Genomic DNA, 24156 nt, shown 5'->3' with positions numbered 1-24156 from the left:
AGCCATGATCCTATTGCATGGGGGAGCAGGCTAAAGCAGTTGTAGCATTGACCCTGTGCTCATTCTTTGCGGACTCCATCTTATTGCAGTCCAAGCCCTCGATGCCCACGTTCTCAGAGGCAATCGTGCTCTGCTGACATTGTGAGCGAGCCTTTGGCCTGACTACACTTCAGCAACACTACCCCACACCAAGGAAGGTGATGCTGGTAGTTGGAAGGTACCTTCACTGTACTGATGGGCCAGGGGATAGGCTCTCTCTCCTTGGAGATGAAAATGGTCATTCCCTGTGATATTGTTGCCAGGAATATTACATGTCACTAACAGAGCATGCCTGAATATCACCTCAGTGTCATTGCACGCAGACTCCTTTGCTGAGAAGTTGTATGTTTTGAAATCATCAGTGAACCTCCGCAGATTATAAAGGAAGGTCTTCAGACTTTAGACTTTACTTTGAGATCCAAACCTTCAGCCCACCGAGTCTGTACCGATCAGCGATCATACCTTATACTAGCGCTATCCTACACACTAGGGACAATTTACAGTTTACAGAAGCCTTTTATTCGTATGGCTGTATGGTGACCCCAAATATCACTATACCAATTGATGCATGTGACAATAAATGTCTCTTGAATCTTGAATCAATTTACCTACAAACCTGTACGAGTTTGAAGTGTGGGAGGAAACTGGAGCACCCAGAGAAAGCCCATGCGGTCACAGGGAGAACGTGCAAACTCTGTATAGACAGCACCCACAGTCAGGATCTAACCTGGGTCTCTCGCTCTGTAAGGCAGCAACTCCACCGCTGCCCCACTGTGCCGTCTAGTCACTGATGAAGTGGACGAAGATGGCGGGGGGGGCTGGGACATTGTGTTGAGAAACTGGAGTGATGCTGGAGCTGGGATGATTGATTTCCATCATCCACCAACCTTTGTGCGAGGTGGGAATCCAACACTAGAACCTCTTCCCCTTGATCAGTTCCTGTGCTTTGGAGGGTAGCCAATGTTATCCCACTTTTTAAGAACGGAGGGAGAGAGAAAGCATGGAATTATAGACCAGTTAGCCTGACATCGATGGTGGGGAAGATGCTGGAGCCAATTATTAAAGATGTAATAGCAGCACATTTGGATGGCAGTAACAGGATCGATCCGAGTATTCATGGATTTACGAAGGTGAAATCTTGCTTGACTAATCTACTGGAATTTTTGAGGATGTAACAAGTAAAATGGATAAGGGAGAGCCAATGGATGTAGTGTATCTGGACTTTCAGAAAGCCTTTGATAAGGTCCCGCACAGGAGATTAGTGTGCAAAATTAGATCACATGGTATTGGGGTTTGGGTATTGACATGGAAAGGTGATTGGTTGGCAGACAGGAAACAAAGAATAGGAATTAGTGGGTCCCTTTTAGAATGGCAGGTAGTGACTAGTGGGGTGCCGCAAGATTCTGTGCTGGGGCAAAGCTATTTAGAATATATATTAATGATTTAGATGAAGGGATTAAAAGTAACATTACAAATTTGCAGATGACCCAAAGCTGGGTGGCAGTTTGAACTGTGAAGAGGATGCTTTGGTGCACGCAGGGTGACTTGGATTGGCTGGGTGAGTGGGCAGATGCATGGCAAATGCAGTATAATGTGGATAAATGTGGGGTTATCCACTTTGGTGGCAAGATCAAGGGGGCAGATTATTATCTGAATGGTGTCAGATTAGGAAAAGGGGAAGTTCAGCGAGACCTGAGTGTGGTTGTACACCAGTCACTGAAAGTAAGCATGCAGGTACAGCAGGCAGTGAAGAAAGCAAATGGCATGTTGGCCTTCATAACGAGAGGATTTGAGTATAAAGCAAATAGGTCCTTCTGCAGTTGTACAGGGCTCTATTGAGACCACACCTGGAATATAGTGTGCAGTTTTGGTAACCTAATTTGAGGAAGGACATTCTTGTTATTGAGGGAGTGCAGTGTAGGTTCACAAGGCTAATTCCTGGGATGGCGGGACTGTCATATGATGAAACAATGGAATGACTGGGCTTGTATACTCTGGAATTTAGAAGGATGAGAGGGTATCTTATAGAAACATATACAATTATTAAGGGATTGGCCACGCTAGATGCAGGAAACACGTTCCCAATGTTGGGGGGAGTCCAGAACCAGGGTCCACAGTGTAAGAATAAGTGATAGGCTATTTAGAACTGTTGATGAGGAAAATCTTTTTCACCCAGAGAGTTGTGAATTTGTGGAATTCTCTGCCTCAGAAGGCAGTGGAGGCCGACTCACTGGATGCATTCAAAGGAGAGTTAGATAGAGTTCTCAGGGCTAGCAAAATCAAAGGATATGGGGAGAAGGCAGGAACAAAATACTGATTGTGGATGATCAGCCATGATAACATTGAATAGCGATGCTGGCTCGAAGGGCCAAATGGCCTACTCCTGCACCTATCGTCTATGTATCTATGTAAATCTATTTACTCCAGTCCTGATGCAGTCCTCCATTAAAAGCTGCTCCGATGCTAAGGGCAATAATTCTCTCCTCATTCCTCGTGTTCTGATCAGTGTACAGATGCGTACAGATGCAAAAACGTTTTGAATCTGTGGATTTCTCTGCCACAGAAGGCAGTGGAGGCCAATTCACTGGATGTATTCGAGAGAGAGTTGGATATAGCTCTTAGGGCTAACGCAATCAAGGGATATGGGGATAAAACGGGAATGGGGCATTGGCTCTGGATGATAAACCATGATCCTATTGGCTCGAAGGGTCGAATGGCCTACTCCTGCACCTATTTTCTTTGCTTCTGTCATGATCAAATCAGGAAAAAATTTAGTTATTGATCGGGAAATGATGAGTCGGAATGGGCTTGTTCCACTTTCTGTGAACAGTGCACATTTCGGCAATTTCACACTTTGCCAGGTAGATGCCAGTATTGTCCAGAGGTATAACTAGTTCTGGTGCACGCAATACAGTGGGGGCTCCTTGGTGTGAAAATAGGACAGTCTCCACAGGGGTTGGGCGGGGGAAACAAAGTCCCAATATTAGCATGGTCCGATGTATCTGCCACAGCTGGATGGGCAAGCTCAAGGTCACATAGGCTTTTCTATCTCTCTCATGACCGTACACCTACTACCTGCTACAGACCCAGTTTGGTAGCCGTATCCTTCAGGACTCAGCCAGCTAGGTCTCTCCTCAGCACTTTGTCCTCAGTTCACACTAACATTGTTTTGTGTTTTCAATGATCCAGCAGCAGTGACCTTCACTATTAAAAAAATTTTCGATGTGAAAACCACACTGAAGAGTTAACAGTGTTAATCTTCTGCAGGGTCCCGACCCAAAGCGCCACCCATCCTTTTTCTCCAGAGACCAGCAGAATTATTCCAGCACTTTGTGTCGATCTTTGGTGTAGACCAGCATCTGCAGTCTTATTTTAATTTATTATTTAATGGCTGGCCCTCTCATTGTATATATTTGCACTTCAATTACATGGAAAAGATTAGCAAGCCAGGGAAAAGCAATAAAATAGCAAGGGACACAGTGCAAACACAGCTGAAAGTAAATGATAGATGTTGATAATATTCACCATAACAACCTCATAATCTTGCAAATTGGGAACTTTAAAAGTGTACAAAGTATGGGCTAGGAATTGGAGCAAGAAACCACTGCAAGGTGAAAACAGATCATACAGGTTTAAGGCGAGGTGGGGTAAAGGTTTAATATGAACCCAAGGGCAGCTTTATATTTTACATAAAGGCTGGTGGGCAGATAGAACAAGCTGTCGGAGGAGGTAGTTGAGGCAGGTACTATCTGGAGGTATACATATTCAAACTTTGGTTTGAGGGGAGAAGAGGGAGTGCCCGGGGTGAGACTGATCCTTGATTATGCTGGTGGCCTTGCCGAGGCAGCGTGAAGTGTTGATGGAGTCAATGGAAGGGAGGTTGGTTTGCGTGATGGTCTGAGCCACGTCAACAACTCTCTGCAGTTTCTTGCAGCCTTGGATGGAGCAGTTCCCAAACCATGCTGTGATGCATCCCGATAAAATGTTTTCTATGCCGCATCTGTAGAGGTTGGTGAGGAAAATTGCTTAATGATAGTTGCTGGGACTCTGCAGTCTCACACCGATTGAGAAACATTGGCCAGGAACATGGAGATGATAGGTTTAGAGGGGTACGAGTCAAATGCAGGGACTAGTGTTGATGAGGCATGTTGCTCAGCATGTGCAAGTTGGGCTGCAGACCTGTTTCCAAGCTGCTAAAGATATTTTAAATGTAGAGAGAGAGTGAGATATTTGTCCCTTACAGACAAGAACAGGAAAAATTAAGCAGAAAGCAAAACATAGTACAATTAAATACATACCTTATATCAGCCCACATTTTGGAAAGTGGGGATCAGTTCAGACTGGGAAATTAAGAGATTAGTGCTTGTAATGTATTAAGACAATCATGAATGGGTTTGAAATGCAATGAATCTACTGAAGATCATGGCTTAACAGGGATGGATGTGCTGGCTCTGGAGGGCCCAGAGGAGGTTTACAAGAATGATCCCAGGAATGAATAGGTTAACCTATGATGAGCGTTTGTCGGCACTGGGCCTGTACTCGCTGGAGTTTAGAAGAATGAGTACTCGCTGGAGTTTAGAAGACTCTCCAGAGGAGTCATTGAAACATACAGAATAGTGAAAGGTTTGGATAGAGTTGATGTGGAGAGGATGTTTCCACTAGTGGGAGAGTCTAGGACTAGAGGTCATAGCCTCAGAATTAAAGGACGTTCTTTTAGGAAGGAGATGAGGAGAACTGTCTTTAGAAGGCTGTGTGGAGGCCGCCAGTGGATATTTTTCAGGCGATAGATAGGGTGTCAGAGGTTATGAGGAGAAGGCCGGAGAATGGGATTAGGAGAGAGATAGATCAGCCATGATTGAATGGCTGAGTAGACTTAATGGGCCGAATGGCCTAATTCTACTCCTATCACTTATGACCTTATATTATGAAAATTCGCAGTGGAGAGCATGTTTCCAGTAGTGGAAGAGTCTAGGACCAGAGGGCACAGCCTCAGAATATCCTTCGATACAACTTTAGAATGGAGTTGAGGATTTTTTTTTTAGCCAGACGGTGGTGAATCCATGGTAAAGAAATTGCCCCAGATGGCAGTGGAGGCAAAGTCATTGGATATTTTTTTAAAGCAGATTGATAGGTTCTTGATGAGTAAGTATGTCAAAGGTTACACAGAGAAGGCAGGAGAATGGGGTGGAGGGGGAAAAATAGATCAGCCATGATCAAACAGCAGAGCTGACCTGATGGGCCGAATTACCTAAATCTGCTCCAGTCTTATGATCTTAAAAATACATTTTGGTAAGGCAGTCTGTAAATTAGCATGTTGTGTCCATGTGAAAACCCAGAATAATCAGAATTCAGTCAGTGATTTAGGTATTTTATTGCCAACTAATATTTTAATTCAAATATATACAGGACATTGAGATTTATATAAATTTACATTAGACCAAGCTATCTGTACAGCTTTCTAAATTAGAACAATATACACTGTACAAATTCTATGTTCAGTATGAATAGAATGTAAACATATTAAACAGTGTGGAAAAGGTTAGCTTGAATCCATATGTTTGGAAGTCAGTCTTCTGTGGGTGACTTGTCGTTTTCGCATTTTAATGCAATGTACACTGTACAAAAAAAAGTATTTCATATCTGTAAATATGTTATACAATGCTGCAGCGTTCCTTTGTATCTGTTTGTGAAAGTTGGTCATCATCTCTGCAAGGAAGAAAGCAAAACAATGATGCAAGTCGTCACTCAGTGCGCAATTTGTGTGTAGTTTAGAGGAACAGCACGGAAACAGGCCCTTCAGCCCGCTGAGTCTGCACCGACCAGCGATCCCTGCTCATTAACACTACCCGACATACACCAGGGATCATTTTACATTTTTTGCCAAGCCAATAAATCGACAAACCTGTACGTCTTTGGGGTGTGGGAGGAAATTGAAGATCTTGGAGAAAACCCACACAGGTCACAGGGAGAACATACAAACTCCGTGCAGACAAGCACCAGTAGTCAGGATCAAACCCAGGTCGCTGACACTGCAAGGCAGTATCCCTACTACCATGCCCTTGTGTTGCCAGAGAAACACTTAACGCAGGTCTGCCATATTCAAGACTTTTGGTCCTGTCTCCTGCACTATCGCCCCCTATTTATACATCAATTGGTAGAGAGCTAAACAATGCAAGAACAACCATGTCATTTTCCAAAAGTTGCAATTCATGACCATTGACTAGGAAAGCCCAGGTTAGACAAGCTGTGGAAACAACAAATATCTGCTCAGTCACTTTTTCCATTGTGGCTACCCTTAAGCTATGGAACAAGCTACCAGGTAGGAACTGTAACACCATTAAAAAGACACTTGGACAGGTACATCGATAGGAAAAGTTTAGAAGGATGTGGGCCGCGTGGGCAAATGGAAGTAGCGTAGATAGGGCATCTTGGTTGGCATGGGTGAGTTAGGCCGAAGGGCTTGTCTCCGTGCTGTATGAATCTACGACTAAGTTCAGCAACTTTGGTTAACAAGACCATTGGTTAGACAATGGTATGCAATGCACTATAATCAAACTGTTTTTATTCTGCAGCTTTATAAAACCAAAACACAAAGCTGTAGGTGAGGGAAATCCACGGTTTAAAATAAAATTAAAATTCTGTACTTATTCATAGTTCTGGAACTGACTTATTCACCTGTACCTGTATCAGGTCAGGAATTAGAACACAGAACAGTACAGCATAAGAACAGGCCCTTCGGCCTAATGTCCATGCTGAACATGATGCCAAGTCCATTTCTTATCTACTCGCGCATGATCCATATCCCTCTGTCCCCTGCATGTCCATGTGCCTATCGAAAGCCTCTTGAACACCACTATCATATCTGCCTCCATCACCAGCCCTGGTAGCGTGTTTCAGGCACTCAAACCCTGTACATTTCCTTTAAACGTTACCCCTCTCATGTTAAAGCTATGCCCACTAGGATTTGATGTTATTTACTGCTATTAAAATATAAGCAACACTAGTTGACACGTTGAGTTTTAGTTTAGTTTAGATATACAGCGTAGGATCAATCACCTGTTCACACTAGTTCTGTCATCCCACTCGCTACGCACTATCGACAATTTACATAAACTAATTAACCTACAAACCCTCACGCCTTTGGGATGTGGGAGGAAACTGGAGCACCCAGAAGAAACCCGCGTGGTCACAGGAGGAACGTGCAAACTCCACACAGACTGCAATCGAGCTCAGGACCAACCCACTGCATTGCCCTAAAATGTGTATCTAGTGGGTAAATATCAAAAGGTCACACCCTCCCACAGGCTTAAAAGCAGAATCTTAGTCAGTTCTAATGTAACAGTGAATCTGGGACAGCAAATTCTCAAATGCCATGTTTAACTGCATTAAACACCAACACTTCATCCAGTTTACTCTTTAATAATGGTACACAAAAAAGCTGGAGAAACTCAGCGGGTGCAGCAGCATCTATGGAGCGAAGGAAATAGGCAACGTTTCGGGCCGAAACCCTTTGCTGCACCCGCTGAGTTTCTCCAGCTTTTTTGTGTACCTTTGATTCTCCAGCATCTGCAGTTCCTTCTTAAATACTCTTTAATAATGGTGAGCACTGATGGTTACTTTTACTGCTGAAAGCCAGTCTTCATTTAATGGATGGCGGCAGTGGAATCCAGGACAAGGCTGCCCTAGGCTTAGGGGAGACTTATGCATTTGCATAGCTTGGGTTCGCAAGCAAAGAATGTCACTGTGCCTTGTCACATGTGACAATGAAGGATTCCATTCCAAGTCAAGAAAGGTAAAGGCAAGAATGAAAATGAATTTCCTTTCATCACAAACTCACCGCAAGTCTTCAAGTGCTTTCCTGTTCTTCATTCTAATTTCCTCATCAATTGGGTACAATTTAAAAAGAATCAATCCCAGTATGATTAAGAATATAGGTGCTGGAGAAACCAACATCTTCAGAGTCAGATGCACTGCATCAGGCTGTTCACATCCTCGGGTCTGGTAACCTGCAAAACTGTACGAGGAAAATATAATGAAAACATAGTCCCAGTGATTGGTTGCCACAGCTTTCAGCAGGATATCCAAGAAGTTATCTTAGTTAAGATGAAATCACATACAAGTCAAAAATGTACTGGATTTGGCATCAAGCACTTGACATTAGATTAGAATGTTTAATCACACAAATACACACAAGCTTTGAGAAAGCTTAATCTTTAAACCAGACAAGGCAGAATAGCGATAATGTGGCTGCCTCGCCAACAGTCTGTCTGTTCTTTCTTTTTTTATGTTATTTTTTTGTAGGTGTTAAAAAGTATGTTTTGTTTTATGTGAGGGGTTGGAGGAAACTTTTTTTCTATCTCTCACCTCGACGGAGATGCGATTTTTTCCCGTATTGTATCTCCGTCCCCACTGCGGCTTAACATCGTGGAGTTGGCGGTCTTTCCTGGAGACCGACCCGGAGCTGCAAGCCGCGGGAGTCTGCGGGACTTTAATATCGAGGAGCTTGCGATCCCCTTGCCGAGGATCGAAGCTCCAACCGCGGAGCCCGTGGACATAACGTCGTGAAGCCTGCGGTCTCTGGTAAGAAGAGGCCGACTCGGGAGCTCCATGCCGCGGAAAATTTCAACCGCCCCGACACGGGAGTTTCGATCACCCCACGGGAGCTTCTATCGTCGGCTGTGAGGGTTTTGATCGCCCCGACTGCGGGTGGGTTGACTGCCCTGACCGCGGGAGAACAAAGAGGAAGAAGATTGAACCATATTGCCTTCCATCACAGTGAGGAATGTGGAATCTGCTGTGGTGGATGTTTATGTTAACTTTTATGTGGTTGTGTGTCTTGTTGCTTTTCATTAGTATGGCTGTATCGTAACTCAAATTTCACTGGACCTCAACTGGTACATGCGACAATAAACTGACCCTGAAACCTTGAATTTTTTTTTTGCAATTGTAGTTGCGTAGAAAATAAATTAAAGCATAAAAGATGCGCCAAAGGCATCGTTTTCAAGGGTGAGAAAAAATAGCACCAAATCAAAGGAAACCATGTGTTTGATCCCTAATGATCACCGGATCACAAATGATCACTAATAATGTGGAATGACTAAGTTATAGAATGATGATATAAATTTCCTTATTATATCCCCCAAATTAAATGGTACAGCAGGGTTTGAAACAGAAAATAATTTCATGATGACCAATTTGGAGCCTTTCTACAACAAATTTTAGATTTAAAATATAACTTTCAGCTAATATTTAATTAGCCCAAGTTCAATCCCAAATCACACGTAACTGTACACTTGCTTACAAGCTAACATGTCAGCCCCCTAAAGTATTATTTTAAAGCTGGGGTTGAAATTAAACATGCAGAATCTGCATTCACCAGGGTCCCGATTATTGTACACATCTAGTTTCCTTATTCAGCTCTTCATAATTCATCGGAGCTGAATTAGGCCATTTGGTCTATTGAGTCTATTCTGTCATTCAATCATGACCGATCTATCTTTCCCTCTCAACCGCATTCTCCTGCCTTAGGTCATAAGTGATAGGAGTAGAATTAAGACATTCGGCCCATCAAGTCTACTACCATTCAATCATGGCAGATTTATCTCTCCCTCCTAACCCCATTCTCCTGCCTTCCCCCCCCATAACCTCTGCCACCTGCACTAATCACAAATATATCTATCTCTGCCGTCTCCCCGTATCCTTTAACACCCTTACTAATCAAGAACTTCTCTACTTTAAAAATACCCAAGTACTTGGCCTCCACAGCCACCCGTGACAATGAATTCCATGGCTTCACCTCCCTCTGGCTAAAGAAATTCCTCCTCATCTCTTCTAAAGGTAGTCTAATGGTATCATATTCTAAAATGAGAGAGTAAATCAAAGCTACGCACTCAAGGCTCAGCGTGGATATTCCAAGGGACACTCCAGATGCAAACTTGGTGAAGAAGACATAGAAGGAGTAAAAAATTGCTTCATGTCCCATGGAGTCTGGATTCTTCAGTCTGAAATCATCAACAACATCGGGCAACATGGACCTGTTAAGAGGGCAAACAGGGAATATGTTTAACATTGAATGTCGAGTGTTATAATGGGTTTTAATTCCAGTTTTACAGCACCAGTATTTGTGAATGGTGAAATCTTGAAAAGGCATCAGAATTCTTATTTATTTTCTTTTACTTGACTGAATGTAAATCAAAGCATAGTCAACACAACAATCTTATGCATATGGATGATAGATACAGAGTGCTGGATATGGATGCTGCATATGGATGATAGATACAGAGTGCTGGAGTAACTCAGCCGACAGTATTTCAGAAGAAAATGGAAAGGTGATGTTTTGGGTCGGGACCCTTCTTAAGTAAGTCATAGGAGCAGAAATAGGTCATTCGGCCCATCAAGTCTCATCCATCATTCAATCATGGCTGATCTATCTCTCCCCATAACCACTGACACCCGTACTAATCAAGAATTTATCTATCTCTGCCAGAATATTTTGCAATAAAGAACAAGCAATACAATTAGTATTCAGGCTTCGCCATTTATTATCCAATATTTTAACAAATAAGAAAAAAGACTTTATGTTAAATAGATAGATTAACATGCTGCCCTATTTGGTTTTTCTCATTGTTCAAAACAATCTTCACTTAATGCGGAACAAAGCCTGCAATTCTGATAAAGTTCGATTAATGATCATTATTGTTTTCCAGGAGAGGGTGGGAATCGCTATCCTGTAATGAAACTGGTATTTTTAATCATCACCATGCATGAGGTCTAAAGCATGTGGAGCATTCTCTAATGTACCAACATCAATTCAGGAGTAGTTTGGTGGGGGTGCTGAAGAGATTGTATAAAATACCTTTGTTTTGCAGGAATGAAACGATTAGCTCTGCCCACTCTCACAGCCCAGCTACTGTGGGCGAGTAACACAGAAACTCTTTTAAAATGGTGCATACTGGCACCATCAGCTTGCCAATCATCGGCGAAGAGCTCATCAAGGGTTACAGCGGTAGATTTACTGCCTTACAGCGCCAATGACCCTGGTTCGATCCTGACGATGGGTGCTTGTCTGCACTGTGTTTGTACGTTCTCCCCATGACCTGCGTGGGCTTACCCCGGGATCTCCAGTTTCCTCCCACACTCCACAAAAACGTACAGGCTTGAAGGTTAATTGGTGTGGTAATATTGTGAATTGTCCCTAATGTGTGTAGGATGTCAGTGGGCGGGGATCCCTGGTCGGCGCGGACTTGGTGGGCCGATGGGCCTGTATCCTTGGTGGGCTGAAGGGCCTGTATCCATGCTTTATCTTCAAAACGAAAAACGAAAAATAACGACAGCGCATCACTTGCTGTAATGGAAGCAGCTCCACTTGGTAGCTTTGCTTCTGAGGTCCACTGCAAAAGGGCGCACAATACGCTCAATGTAACAGGGCACTTTCTTCCAGCAAAACTCTGCAATGAGTGTGAGATGATGCTTGTGCAGAGACAGATACAAAGTGCTGGAGTGACTCAGTGGGTCAGGCAGCATCTCTGGAGAAAAAGGATGGGTGATGCTTCAGGTTGGGACCCTTCATCAGATTTGAAAGCAGATGGGAAGGAACTGGAGGTAAGAAAAGGAAAAGGCCGAAACAAAGCATGACCAAGGAAGGGTGGAGCCCATAATGGCCCATTGGTGGCTGGGGAAGAAGTGTTAATGAAGGGGTACAAGGATGTGAAGAGTGGAATTAGAAGGATGACTAGGCTGGGGGGGTAAGGAAAGAGGGAATGCAGGGGTTATTTGAAATGAGAGAAATCAACATTCATACCGGTGGTAGACACAAAATGCAGGAGTAACTCAGCGGGACAGGCAGCATCTCTGGAGAGAAGGAAACGGGGACGTTTCGGGTCGAGACCCTTCTTACTGCTGGGTTGCAAACTGCCCAAGTGAGTCTATTACTGAAGCAGAACGACAAAGCCAGTCACAATAGTCGGGCGTTGCTGAGAAACGTTTCACTTACCATGGCAACAGGAAAGCAGCAGCCACGCTCACTCCAGAGGCAAATGACACAACATAGGCCACGATTAGGTTGGCCTTCACCAGAACGTTCAGGATGAGAAAAGGGACTGCCGACTGCAAAGGAGCGGAACAAAAACATGTTGACATTAGAATTCTATTGGCGACCAAGGGAATACTGCATAAATTAACTGTGAATGCAGCAATGGTGCTATTGTTCTGCTGTTCCCTATTCTCCTTTGAGGTTTGGTAACTCAGACACAATGGCCCCGATTTCCCACCACTGTGATCACAGCCAGTCACTTCACACTCATTAAACTGAGCAGAAGTGACACAGCCAGCTAGTGGTAAACTCGGGTCATCTTCTAGAGTCAGATAAAACTGGTCAAGCATGTAATGGATCAGGATATAACGGATTATTATTTTTTTTTAAATAAAGAAAAAACAATGATCATCTCCAGAATGCAAAACGGAGAGTTTGACCAAGGACTTAAACGTTGGTCCAGTATTTGAAGGGTAAAGACTGGGATCGTAAGCTCCAGTTGAAATTGCCAGCACTGCATTTGAATTGTTTAACTTCAATGCAGTCATTGGCGGTAAGTCACTATTGGGCCATGTAGCAACTTCTAAATAAGCAAAGTGATCTGATAATATTTTGAAAGAGGGCACATGGAAACATACAAGATCCACGTCGACAGCCTTGAATTGGCGATAGAGCAGAACACAATTCCGATCATTGACTGCACAGTGCAACCCAGTGTGCAATATTGATGCATGCTTGGCTCTGTATCGCTATTCATCTTGATCGTTATCGGGACCTATGCTAACCCTATTATTGATCATTTGGCTAATACTGAGATTGGGCAATTGTAGATTTGTTCAAGGTACATTAGAAAAGGATCTAATTTATTTCTTCCTAGTTTTGCAGAGAGAACAACAAAATAATAGAGCATTAAAGGACAATAATAGACGTCTACAGATAACTTTTTCTCTAGATGTGAACGCAATCTTTTACTTGATTGAATATTAATTGAAAAAACAGGCAATTCAACAATTTTTTGTATGTTGAAGATACTGGAATAACTCGGTCAGGCAGTATTTCTGGAGAAAATGTTCAGGTGATGTTTTGGATTGGGACCCTTCTTCAGAATATTTTGCATTTTGAATTAGAAATAAAGAACAAGCACCACAATGCTCCAAACCATTAATATTCAGCCTTATCTCTGATCTGCACAGAATGAAGGCCAAAGGGTACATTCACTCTCCACCTGGACTACTGAACTCCTCAGCCAGAAACCAAAACTAAACTTCTCCTCAATATAACGATTCTGGCCAAGAGTGTCATCAGCCATGAATGTGAAATGTGTTACCCCCCTTAATATATCAGCAACCCAAGATGGCGCTGAAGTCAGGCCAATCTCCGCATGCTGGACCCTGAAATGGATCTGCAATCATTCATTACAATGACTCCACTTTTCTAAACCTATTCCCTTTATCCTGTGGGTAGACACAAAAACCTGGAGCAACTTAGCGAGTCAGATAGCATCTCTGAAGAAAATGGATAGGTGACGTTTTGGGTTGGGACCCTTCTGAAGTAAGTGATAGCAGCAGAAATAGGTCATTCTGCCCATCAAGTCTCATCCATCATTCAATCATGGCTGATCTATCTCTCCCTCCTGCTCCTCAACACCCCCCCGACACCCATACTAATCAAGAATCTATCTATCCCTGCCAGAATATTTTGCATATTGAACTTGTAAAGAACAAGCAATACAATTAATATTCAGGCTTCGTCATTTATTATCCAATATTTTAACAAACAAGAAAAAAGACTTGTATGTTAAATCGATAGATTAACATGCTGCCCTATTTGGTTTTTCTCATTGTTCAAAAGCAAGCAGTAACATTTCCCGCAAGCCCACTGCGCAATAAGCACTTTGGGCAAACTTACAGAGATGCCGACGTACACTGCAGTTTTCTTGCCAAACCTGGTCAAAAACCACTGCCAGAAAGGGATGGTCAACGTTGCGGAAAGCTGTAAAAAAGAGTGAAGTTATTGTTTATTGCATCACAAGTCTGGATACGTGGACTTTGAAATCGTACACTGGTGAATCATTAGGGCAGCGCAATGCTGTTTGTAAAGTGACGGTCTTGTCTTTAAAAGACTGACTTGGGAGAAAAGCAAGCTTGTTAGAAAGTGGAGGCACTTGCAGATGCTGGTTTTGTGTTTGCAGAAATGGTGGTGAACAGAGTACAGTCCCCTATCTGCTGAGACAGCAGTCTCACATTCAGTTCTAAAGTGGAATGGCTCTTTCCAAATTCAGAAAGAGGTCTTATTTGTATGTTGACACTACTATCACCATAACCACAAGCGGCAGGATGAATAAATGTAATATTCTGCTATTAATGTAATAAATTCTGCTACTTGACATTTAGGTCCTTGGTCACGTTTAGTGGCAATACTTAACTTTCTACCTAATATGGGCCTGTCACCGACTGCCAATCTTACAGCATAGCCACCAGTCAAACTGGTTGTGTGTATAAGGGAGTAAGCATTTCAGGATTATTTAACCATCATTAAGTTTTTTAGAACAGATTGCATCTATAAGAAATCGTTATAAGCCCCATCCTGTAAAAGTGAAGATCCCGATAGAAATAATGTGACTTCGTTCAAATCAAAACTTCATTTTCTCCTCAGCCTGTGGTTACTGATGATCATTTGAAAGACAGAACTTTCAACAGAATGGAGTTCACTGCAACTCCCTCCTTTTTCCCATGACTAATGTCTTGCAGCACCTCTTAATAAGAATCACTGCCAGAATTTCTCCTGTCATCCCCCCCCCCCCCGCCCTTGTTTCAATGAGATGTTTTTAAGCAGGAACAAACCTGCAGTATTCAAAAGCAGGCACAGCCTCCTTGCCACCGGTCTCCCACTCCTCCCATCGACCTACAACAATCTAGTGCTGACAGTTACATTGTGTGCTTAACTAAATGCACACTTATCTGCATAAGGTCCTTGGAAAAACTGTTTTCATTCCAAAAGCATTGCATGTGAATTGTCCATTATAAAACTGCTATTGAGAAATGATAATGAAAAGATCAGAATACTGGAGGACTATGAAAAGGTCTCCAACTCTGCTCCCAGGAGAGCTACGACACAAGTGTTCATGCACTCCAGACACTAGCTGGCTCCGACTCAGTGTCTCTTACTCTGAATTTCAATGATTTCCAGGAACCTTTGTTCAGCTTTGAATTCAACCAGGCGCTTTTGAAAGCATTATTTTCACTGAAGAAAGTGTCTCTCACTCAATGGGGCTGGTTTAACAGAATACACATGCATCTATCTCCCCGTGTCGGGCCGACTGGAAATCACCACAACAAAGACATGACTGTTCAGCTCAAGAACACCCACGACTTCTTCACTATCTGCTAAATACAGACGCTTCTATTTACAACTGAAAGGAACGGGGTTGGCCACGTAAAGTTGTTCATTATAATCTTATGCTATTTAAGCACATTTAGAAATTATAGAAGTTTGTGGAAATCTGCAGGTTTAGAAGGCTAATGAAGGAATTCATTACATTCTGCACCAATGCATATTCTCTGCAGCTCGAGCTGCCCTGGTGCTGTGGCCAACAGATGCAATTTAAAATAAAATGGATAAAGTGGCCCTTTAGTTTGGTTTAGTTATTTTAGTTTTGAGACACAGCGCGGAATCAGCACAGCCCACCGAGTTCGTGCCGGCCAGCGATCCCCGTAATTTAACACTATCCTACGCACTAGGGACAATTTACAAATTTTACCAAAGCCAACTAGCTAAACCCGCACCGCTTTGGAATGTGGGAGGAAACCAGAGCACTCGGAGAAAACCCGTGCAGAAAACAGGGAGAACATACAAGCTCCGTAAAGACAGTACCCCCGTCATCAGGATCGAACTCGGATCTCTGGCGCTAAGGCAGCAACTCTATCGCTGTGCCATTGTGCCGCCACTTGTGCTTCATGAACTCAGTGGGGCAGGCAGCATCTACAGAGGGAATGAACAAGTCGATGGTGCGGGTCAGAACCCCAATTCAGATTGATGAAATAGAGAGGAGAAAGCTGAACAAGAGAGGAAAGAGTGGGGCAAAGCCTTGCAAATGATAGGTGGATAGATGATAGGTGGATGGGGGGTTGATTGGCGAGGGTGGAGGGGACAAAGTGAGGGGGACATGAATTGGAATCAGAAGGGTGGAGGGCTGGCATAGAAACATAGAAATTAGGTGCAAAGGCCCTAGAGGCACCGCCAAAAAGGATCATGGCTGATCATCAGTATCCCGTAGCCTTCTCTCCAGAATCGAGCGACATCAGTGACTGGTGGGGCTCAACTACCCTCACAGCGTTCCAGAGACCTGGTGATCGGTCCTGACTTGACCTGGGATCGGTCCTGACTTGGGTACTGTCTGTGCGGAGTTTGCACATTCTCTGTGGCCATGTTGGTTTCCTCCAGGCGCTCCGGTTTAATCCCAGATTCCCAAGACATTGGGGGTTGTAGGTTGATTGACCCCTTTAAATTGCCCCCAGTGTGTAGTGTGTAGGGAGTAGGAGGAGGAAGTGGGATAACATAGAACTTGCGGGTAAGCGGGAGATCGATGGTCGGCGTGGGCACTGTGGGATGAAGGACCTGTTTCCATGCTGTATCTCTGAACTAAAGGAGCAAAGGGAAGGAGTGAAATATAAAGCCTTGTGATTTCCGTTGATCACAAGCAGAGTGATGGTCCAAATGGGAACAGTCACTCTCCACTTTACATCGAGTTGAATTAAAGTTCTTGGAAGCGAGAGGTTTCAACTTAAGCACATTTCTGATGTGACTGCACTTTTGAAATGGTTTATTTTTAAAAACAACTTGCTTCTGGGATTGGACACAAAAAGCTGGAGTAACCGAGCGGGCCAGACAGCATCGCTGGAGAAAAGATCTCCTTTTCTCCAGAGGTGCTGTCTAACCTGCTGAGTAACTCCAGCTTTTTGAGTCTATCTTTGGTTTAAACCAACATCTGCAGTTCCTTCCTACACATTGCTTCTGGGATTAGTTCATTGTGGTAGTGAACTGCTTAAATGACACCACCCTTTGTTTTTTCCCTCCTGTACACAAACAATGTCCTTTACACAAACGTCATCTGATTCTTACCATGATAACCAGCAGAATATTTTGGAAGTCGTTTGGGAAGCCCAGAGTGTAGGAACAGTACAGAGCATAATTCCCTTCCAGCAACTAAAAGAAGAACATATTTTGTGTAAAATAAATTTATACAAATCATGAATATATAACAATACAAGTGACTGAACCTTGGACCCTTAAGTGTGTTTTTTCTCTTTGTGGAGGATTTAAACATTAGCAGAAGCAACAAATTAAAATGTCCCACTTTCTTTTCAATTTCCCTTCCTCAACTTCCTCGCCTTACATAGAGTCAGAGTCATACAGCGTGGAAACAGGCACTTCGGCCCAACTTGTCCACACCAGCCAACATGTCCCAGCCACACGAGTCCCACCAGCCAGCATTTGGTCCATATCCCCCCCAAACCTGTCCTATCCATGTACCCGTTCAACTGCTTCTTAAATGTTGGGATAGTCCCTGCCTCAACTAACTCCCCTGGCAGCTTGTTCCATACATCCACCACCCTATGTGTGAAACAGTTACCTCTCAGATTCCTATTAAATCTTTTCCCCTTCACTGTAGACCCACGTCCTCTGGTCCTCGATTCATCCACTTTGGGCAAGAGACTCTCAACATCTACCCGATCTATTCCTCTCATGGTCTTATACAACTCTATATGATCACCCCTCATCTTCCTGTGTTGAAGGGAATAGATTTCCAGCCTACTCAACCTCTGCCTATAGCTCACACCCTCGAGTCCTGGCAACATCCTCGTAAATCTTTTCTGTACCCTTTCCAGCTTGACAACATCTTTCCTATAACATGGTGCCCAAAACTGAGGACAATAATCTAAATGTGGCCTCACCAACGTCTTGTACAACTGCAACATGACCTCCCCACTTCTATACTCAGACACAGCTGTAATTTTCCAAGCCAATCCTACTTCAGCGACCTATTTGTAGATTGATCTGCCCCTCATGCAGTTTTGCAAGGATTTATTGATTTATTTGAATTTAAGTTATTGATTACTTAAGTCACATATTACTTAAAAGCGAATACCCAGGATTGCCCCAAATAATCTCTTAAGCTAAATTTACAAATAATATTTGGTGGTATTTATGCTGAGCACTTACTTACAGTTCCTGTAATATTCCATGCTCTATATTAGCACAATTAGGATGTCATTTTAGCCACTAATTAATCTCTAATTTCCAATCTGTAATGTTCTTGAATGAATTATCCCTCCAGGCTAACCTAGACCACATTAGGGCCCAGATTCTAGTTTAAATCGCTAAACCCATGTTTCCACGCCTCTGTACACTCTGATTCCCATGACATGTTGAGCGTTCATCAGTTGGAGCATTGAGGACAAGAGTCAGGAAGTCATATTGCAGCTTTGATCGGCTGGTAATTAAATGACTCCTCCGTGTCAGGTAAGGACATGCCCAATACCAACTACTCCCAATTTACTCTTCCAAGCTCCTGTCTAATAATGTAGTAATGTGCCCTACCCTATACAGTATTTTCTCTAATATCTAGGCAGCCTTATTCATGATTATCTTAAAACTAATTCTCCTCTGTTGAAGGTTCTTGTACTAAAGTTGTCCCAGTGAATATTGGGGATGTTAAAAGTCACATACCATGCCAACCCTGTTGCATCTTTCCATAATCTATCTAGGAATCTGTCCCTCTATCTTCCACTGGCTACTGGGGGGCCCCCATAGTATAATCCCATCAGATTGATAACACCTTTTCTTTCTATAACCTTGTATGATCCTCAATGCTTCCAGCTGCTGCTCCCACCTGCCTATGGGATCTGAGAGGAGCTGCAGTTGGACATACTCCCTGCAGAGATTGGGAATCACAGATACAAGATGCAGAGTGATATCCCAATAGAATTTTTTTAGAACATTGAAAAAAAACAAACAAATCCTACCATAAAAGCTAATGAAGTGAACAGGAAACCAATGATCAGCTTCACATAAGGTCCGTGGCTCATGACCAGTTTCAACCCTTTCCAAAACGAGAATGGTTTCTGTGTCTTTCTAATGTGTGGATCTAGGTACAGAAATAAAGGGGAAAAAAATCAAAATGAAGTTAAAACCAACTCACATAAGCTATGCTCTTCAGGTCCCATAGTAACTTTACTTTGTTTCAATATTCCAGAGTCCATAATATTTGCTGCTTAGGTTTGGGTCCCTCATTTAAGAGTGGCTTACTCCTTTATTCGTCATCTCCACCTCAGAGTATTAATTATTTAACAGATGCACAGAATTAAGATATTCTGCACCTTTCTGTTCGTTCTACCTATTGTACTTGAGTTTGGCTTGTACAGTTGTATCTGATTTGACTGGATAGTAGGCAATACAAAACTACTCACTGTGACAATAATAAACCTAAACCCGAACCTAAAAAAATGAAATCCAGTGACATTTGAGGTGTAACCAACTATTTACTGCAAGATGAAGTGAAACTATTTAGATCTTTCTATTTAAACATGAAGTTGCCTTGTACGGAAGCTAAAGCAGGTTTCTGTACATTGAGTAACCACAATGCGGAATTCCATTTCCTTCAATTGCATGATTTGCTTAAAACAAAAGCATACCATGGTAAATTAAGTTTAATTCAGCCTGTGCTTTTTACAAGCAAGGAAGATGGCCGGTGTGTGATAAAGTATGCTGATAGCACCCAAGTTGATGGCAGTTGAGGGCGGCTGTTATAATGTTCATTAACTAATGCCGAATTGTCCTCCCTGTGAAGAATCTTTCCGCTGAGAAATCCCCAAAGCAACCAACAGGAGAAATGGCGCTCAGCAAAAGAAAAGTGTAAATTAACATTGCATGTATCCTGAGGGAATAAATAAGGTGAATGCATAGAACATTTTATCCAGAGTAGGGGATTCAAGAACCAGAGAACATAGATTTAAGGTAAGGGGAGAACGATTTAATAGGAACCTGATGGGCAATTTCTTCACACAGCGGTTGGTGGGTATATGGAGCGAACTGCCAAGGGAGGTAGCTGAGGCACACGTACATTTCCTCTGGGTGCTCTGGTTTCCTCCTGCATCCCATAGGTGCAGGGTTATAGGCCTATTGGCCTCTGTAAATCACATCTGGTGTGCAGGGAGTGGACTGGAGAGTGGGATAACATAGAACTAGTGTGAACGGGTGGAATGGACTTGGTGGGCTGAAGGGCGCGCTTCCACACTGTATCTCTAAACTAATCTTGTAGTTTATTTAGAAATGGAGAAAGTTGCAGGGCCAATCGCTTAAATATCAACAGCCCGCTTTTCAACATCCAGATGTTGAATTATAGTCATGTTGCAGCATAACTACAGCTCATTCACCAATTAAATTTTACTATGAAAAATAATTAATTTAATGCTAGTGTTCCAATATAAAGGTTTAATAAGTATATAAACGCTTCGTGTGCCATTTTAAAAGGTGTTAATCTATTATTATAAAATTTCCCTCTAAATAATTTGCAACGTTAAAAATTCAATGCAAAAAATTTCTATTCTATTGCAAATCACCTCCTTGGTTTTTTTTTCTCATAGAAAGTATCGCCCTAGGTCTGTGTAAAACTGCTCTACAGTATTAACAACATTTTTTTTGGACAGAAAAGGGGATTGAAGTTAAGTAGAAAAAATGGTTTGATATTTTGGAATTCTATGGTTACGTGTCTGACCACACACACAGTGAAGTCCGGTTCCTTTTAACTCAATGTTGAATGGTTGCCAGAATATGGAGGTGAGTTGCTTGTTTCTTTGTCTTTCCTTAATCCTGGCAGAATGCTTTGTTTATCCAAACAATGTTTGGGAGGAAATGAGATCACCTATGTCAGCTTGGGCAGGTTTGGCACTAAATCAATTTGCAGAAAATGAGTGTAATCTGATCCAGATGTGACATGCAGTGAAAATCTTATCTTGTTGTTTCTTTGCCACTTATCACTACCCTCAACCAACCAAAGCTTGCTAATCATGCTGTCATGGAGACCGTGCCTCTTGCTTCCCCCGCTACCAATCCTGAATTTAAAAGACACTTGGATAGATACTAGGATAGGATAGGAAAGGTTTGGGTTGGGGGAGAGAAGGGGAGAGAAGGGGAGAGAAGGGGAGAGAAGGGGAGAGAAGGGGAGAGAAGGGGAGAGCAGATGAGCCAAATGGGACCAGCTTAGATGAGGCACCTTGGTTTGGCATAGCCGAGTTGGGCCAAAGGGTCTATTTTGTGTTGCATGACTATTTACTGTCACTTGTTTTGTATTTGATACCGTTACAATTTGTTTGGGCCACAAAGATAGCGGAAATATTTCATTTCTTGCTTAGACCCCGCTCCACAACCGAGCCAAGATCAGTCACGAGCACAGAGGAATAACATCATATTTTTGTTTTGGTTAGAGTTTCAGTAACAGTACAGTGCCCATAGCCTTCACTGGCCATGATTACCATATTTCTTGCCTCAGTCTTTCTTCATTTCAACATATGCAATTGATATAAAAGTGTATCTGGAGCTCATCACAGAAATTGTTTTTTCATGGACCAATACAAATTCGCAAATTGCCCAAATGTCCAAACCCACATAGTATGGATCTACACGGAGACGATGGAATTTCAAACAAATCACAAAGCGATGGAGTAACTCAGCAGATCAGGCGGCATCATTTGTGTCAGGACCTGACTTCGGGCAAAGAGGGGTCTCGCCCTGAAACGTCACCTATCCAGAGATGCTACCCGACTCACTCCAGCACTTTGTGTTTTGTTCACAGTATAGATCCACTGGTTTTATGCTGGATCCCATGTATAGCCAATTTCAGACCTGAATCAAGCCTCATGTAGCCAGACTAATGACATCATCTGCTACTGGGTTAAGAGGATAGTAGCAGCTTCATAATAGGACAAATACAGCTTTGAAGAGTTTGGATGCAACAGACTATCGGACACAAAATTAGCCACTGTTTTCTGCATGGAATTAGATTAGAAAATTGGGACTATTGGAAGAAAATGCTGCCAGGAACACATGCACTTTGTTGTTTGTTTTGAGATAAAGGAGGGAATTGACACAGGTTTAGTGCACATGACTTAACTAAGGCATAATGGATACCAAATTAGGCTGCACACGGCCCAAAGGACCTGCTGTATCATCTCTTCCTCCCTTTTAAGTGACTCTGAATGGCAAAGGAGTCCAGAGCCTGTTTGTTTAATATTTGTACAAGAGACTGTTAAATATTAAAGTTACCTTGAAAGCCAAGTATTTTAACTAACAGGAATTAAAGAGAGCAACATGAAGAGAAATGTTTTAAGCCTCGTTGATTAAATACTGCATAAGTATCAGAAGGTGAACAGTCTGTGTTCATTTGGGAAGAAAAAAAGAACTCCATGTACTTTCCCAAAGAATTCAAAAGGATTGTCTCATCCACTTACATGTCTAAACATCTTGAAGTTACTGAATGCCAACCACTGGGGCCCCATTTTCAACCTAGTGAAGACAATGTCATGAATGCCATTACACAGGGGATGTGTACAGTGCCCTCCATAATGTTTGGGCCAAAGACCCATCATTTATTTATTTGCCTCTGTTCTCCACAATTTGAGATTTGTAATAGAAACAAAAATCACATGTGGTTAAAGTGCACATTGTCAGATTTTATAAAGGCCATTTTTATACATTTTGGTTTCACCATGTAGAGATTGCAGCTGTTTTTATACATAGTACCCCCATTTCAGGGCACCATAATGTTTGGGAAGGTAGACAAAAATGCTGGAGAAACTCAGCGGGTGAGGCAGCATCATGGAGCGAAGGAAATAGGCAACGTTTTGGGTCGAAACCCTTCTTCAGACCCTAGACACATGGCTTCACAGATGTTTGTAATTGCTCAGGTGTGTTTAATAGCCTCCTTCATGCAGGTATAAGAGAGCTCTCAGCACCTAGTCTTTCCTCCAGTCTTTCTATCACCGTTGGACTATTTTATCGCTGTTTATCAACATGAGGACCAAAGTTGTGCCAATGAAAGTCAAAGAAGCCATTATGAGACTGAGAAACACGAATAAAACTGTTAGAGACATCAGCCATACCTTAGGCTTACCAAAATCAACTGTTTGGAACCTCGTTAAGAAGAAAGAGAGCACTGGTGAGCTAATCGCAAAGGGACTGGCAGGCCAAGGACGACCTCCACAGCTGACAGAAGAATTCTCGCTATAATAAAGAAAAATCCCCAAACACCTGTCTGACAGATCAGAAACACTCTTCAGGATTCAGGCGTGGATTTGTCAATGACCACTGTTCGCAGAAGACTTCATGAACAGAAATACAGAGGCTACACTGCAAGATGCAAACCACTGGTTAGCCGCAAAAATAGGATGGCCAGGTTAAAGTTTGCCAAGAAGTAATTAAAAGAGCAACCACAGTTCTGGAAAAAGTCTTGTGGACAGATGAGACAAAGATTAACTTATATCAGAGTGATGGCAAGAGCAAAGTATGGAGGAGAGAAGGAACTTCCCAAGATCCAAAGCATACCGCCTCATCTGTGAAACATGGTTGTGGGCGTGTTATGGTCTGGGCATGTATGGCTGCTGAAGGTACTGGCTCACTTTTTATCTTCATTGATGGTACAACTGCTGATGGTAGTAGCATAATGAATTCTGAAGTGTATAGACATATCCTATCTGCTCAAGTTCAAACAAATGCCTCAAAACTCATTGGCCGGCGGTTCATTCTACAGCAAGACAATGATCCCAAACATACTGCTAAAGCAACAAAGGAGATTATCAAAGTTAAAAAATGGTAAATTCTTGAGTGGCCAAGTCAATCACCCGATCTGAATCCAATTGAGCATGCCTTTTATATGCTGAAGGGGACTAGCCCCCAAAACAAGCATAAGCTAAAGATGGCTGCAATACAGGCCTGGCAGAGCATCACCAGAGAAGACACCCAGCAACTGGTGCTGTCCATGAATCGCAGACTTCAAGCAGTCATTGCATGCAAAGGATATGCAACAAAAT

At 42.7% G+C, this 24156-nt stretch overlaps 1 protein-coding gene across 1 annotated transcript in view; it reads right to left on the bottom strand.

Annotated features, from left to right (window-relative positions):
* Positions 1 to 5394: 5394 nt before the first annotated feature.
* The window catches only part of mfsd2ab (MFSD2 lysolipid transporter A, lysophospholipid b), a 57447-nt gene continuing 38685 nt past the window's right edge, over positions 5395 to 24156 (bottom strand). The window contains exons 8-14 of the mRNA XM_055656345.1: positions 19096 to 19217; positions 17192 to 17275; positions 13979 to 14062; positions 12032 to 12144; positions 9930 to 10073; positions 7877 to 8053; positions 5395 to 5745 (exon numbers count right to left, since the gene is read on the bottom strand). Coding sequence (XP_055512320.1) covers positions 5691 to 5745; positions 7877 to 8053; positions 9930 to 10073; positions 12032 to 12144; positions 13979 to 14062; positions 17192 to 17275; positions 19096 to 19217 — 779 coding nt within the window. The 3' untranslated portion in view covers positions 5395 to 5690. The remainder of the gene's footprint in view (positions 5746 to 7876; positions 8054 to 9929; positions 10074 to 12031; positions 12145 to 13978; positions 14063 to 17191; positions 17276 to 19095; positions 19218 to 24156) is intronic.

Source organism: Leucoraja erinacea, chromosome 26, assembly GCF_028641065.1.
Source record: "Leucoraja erinacea ecotype New England chromosome 26, Leri_hhj_1, whole genome shotgun sequence".
NCBI classification, from domain to species: domain Eukaryota; kingdom Metazoa; phylum Chordata; class Chondrichthyes; order Rajiformes; family Rajidae; genus Leucoraja; species Leucoraja erinaceus.
The sequence above is the reverse complement of the archived record's forward strand: the minus strand, read 5'-3'. Positions and strand labels throughout refer to the sequence as shown.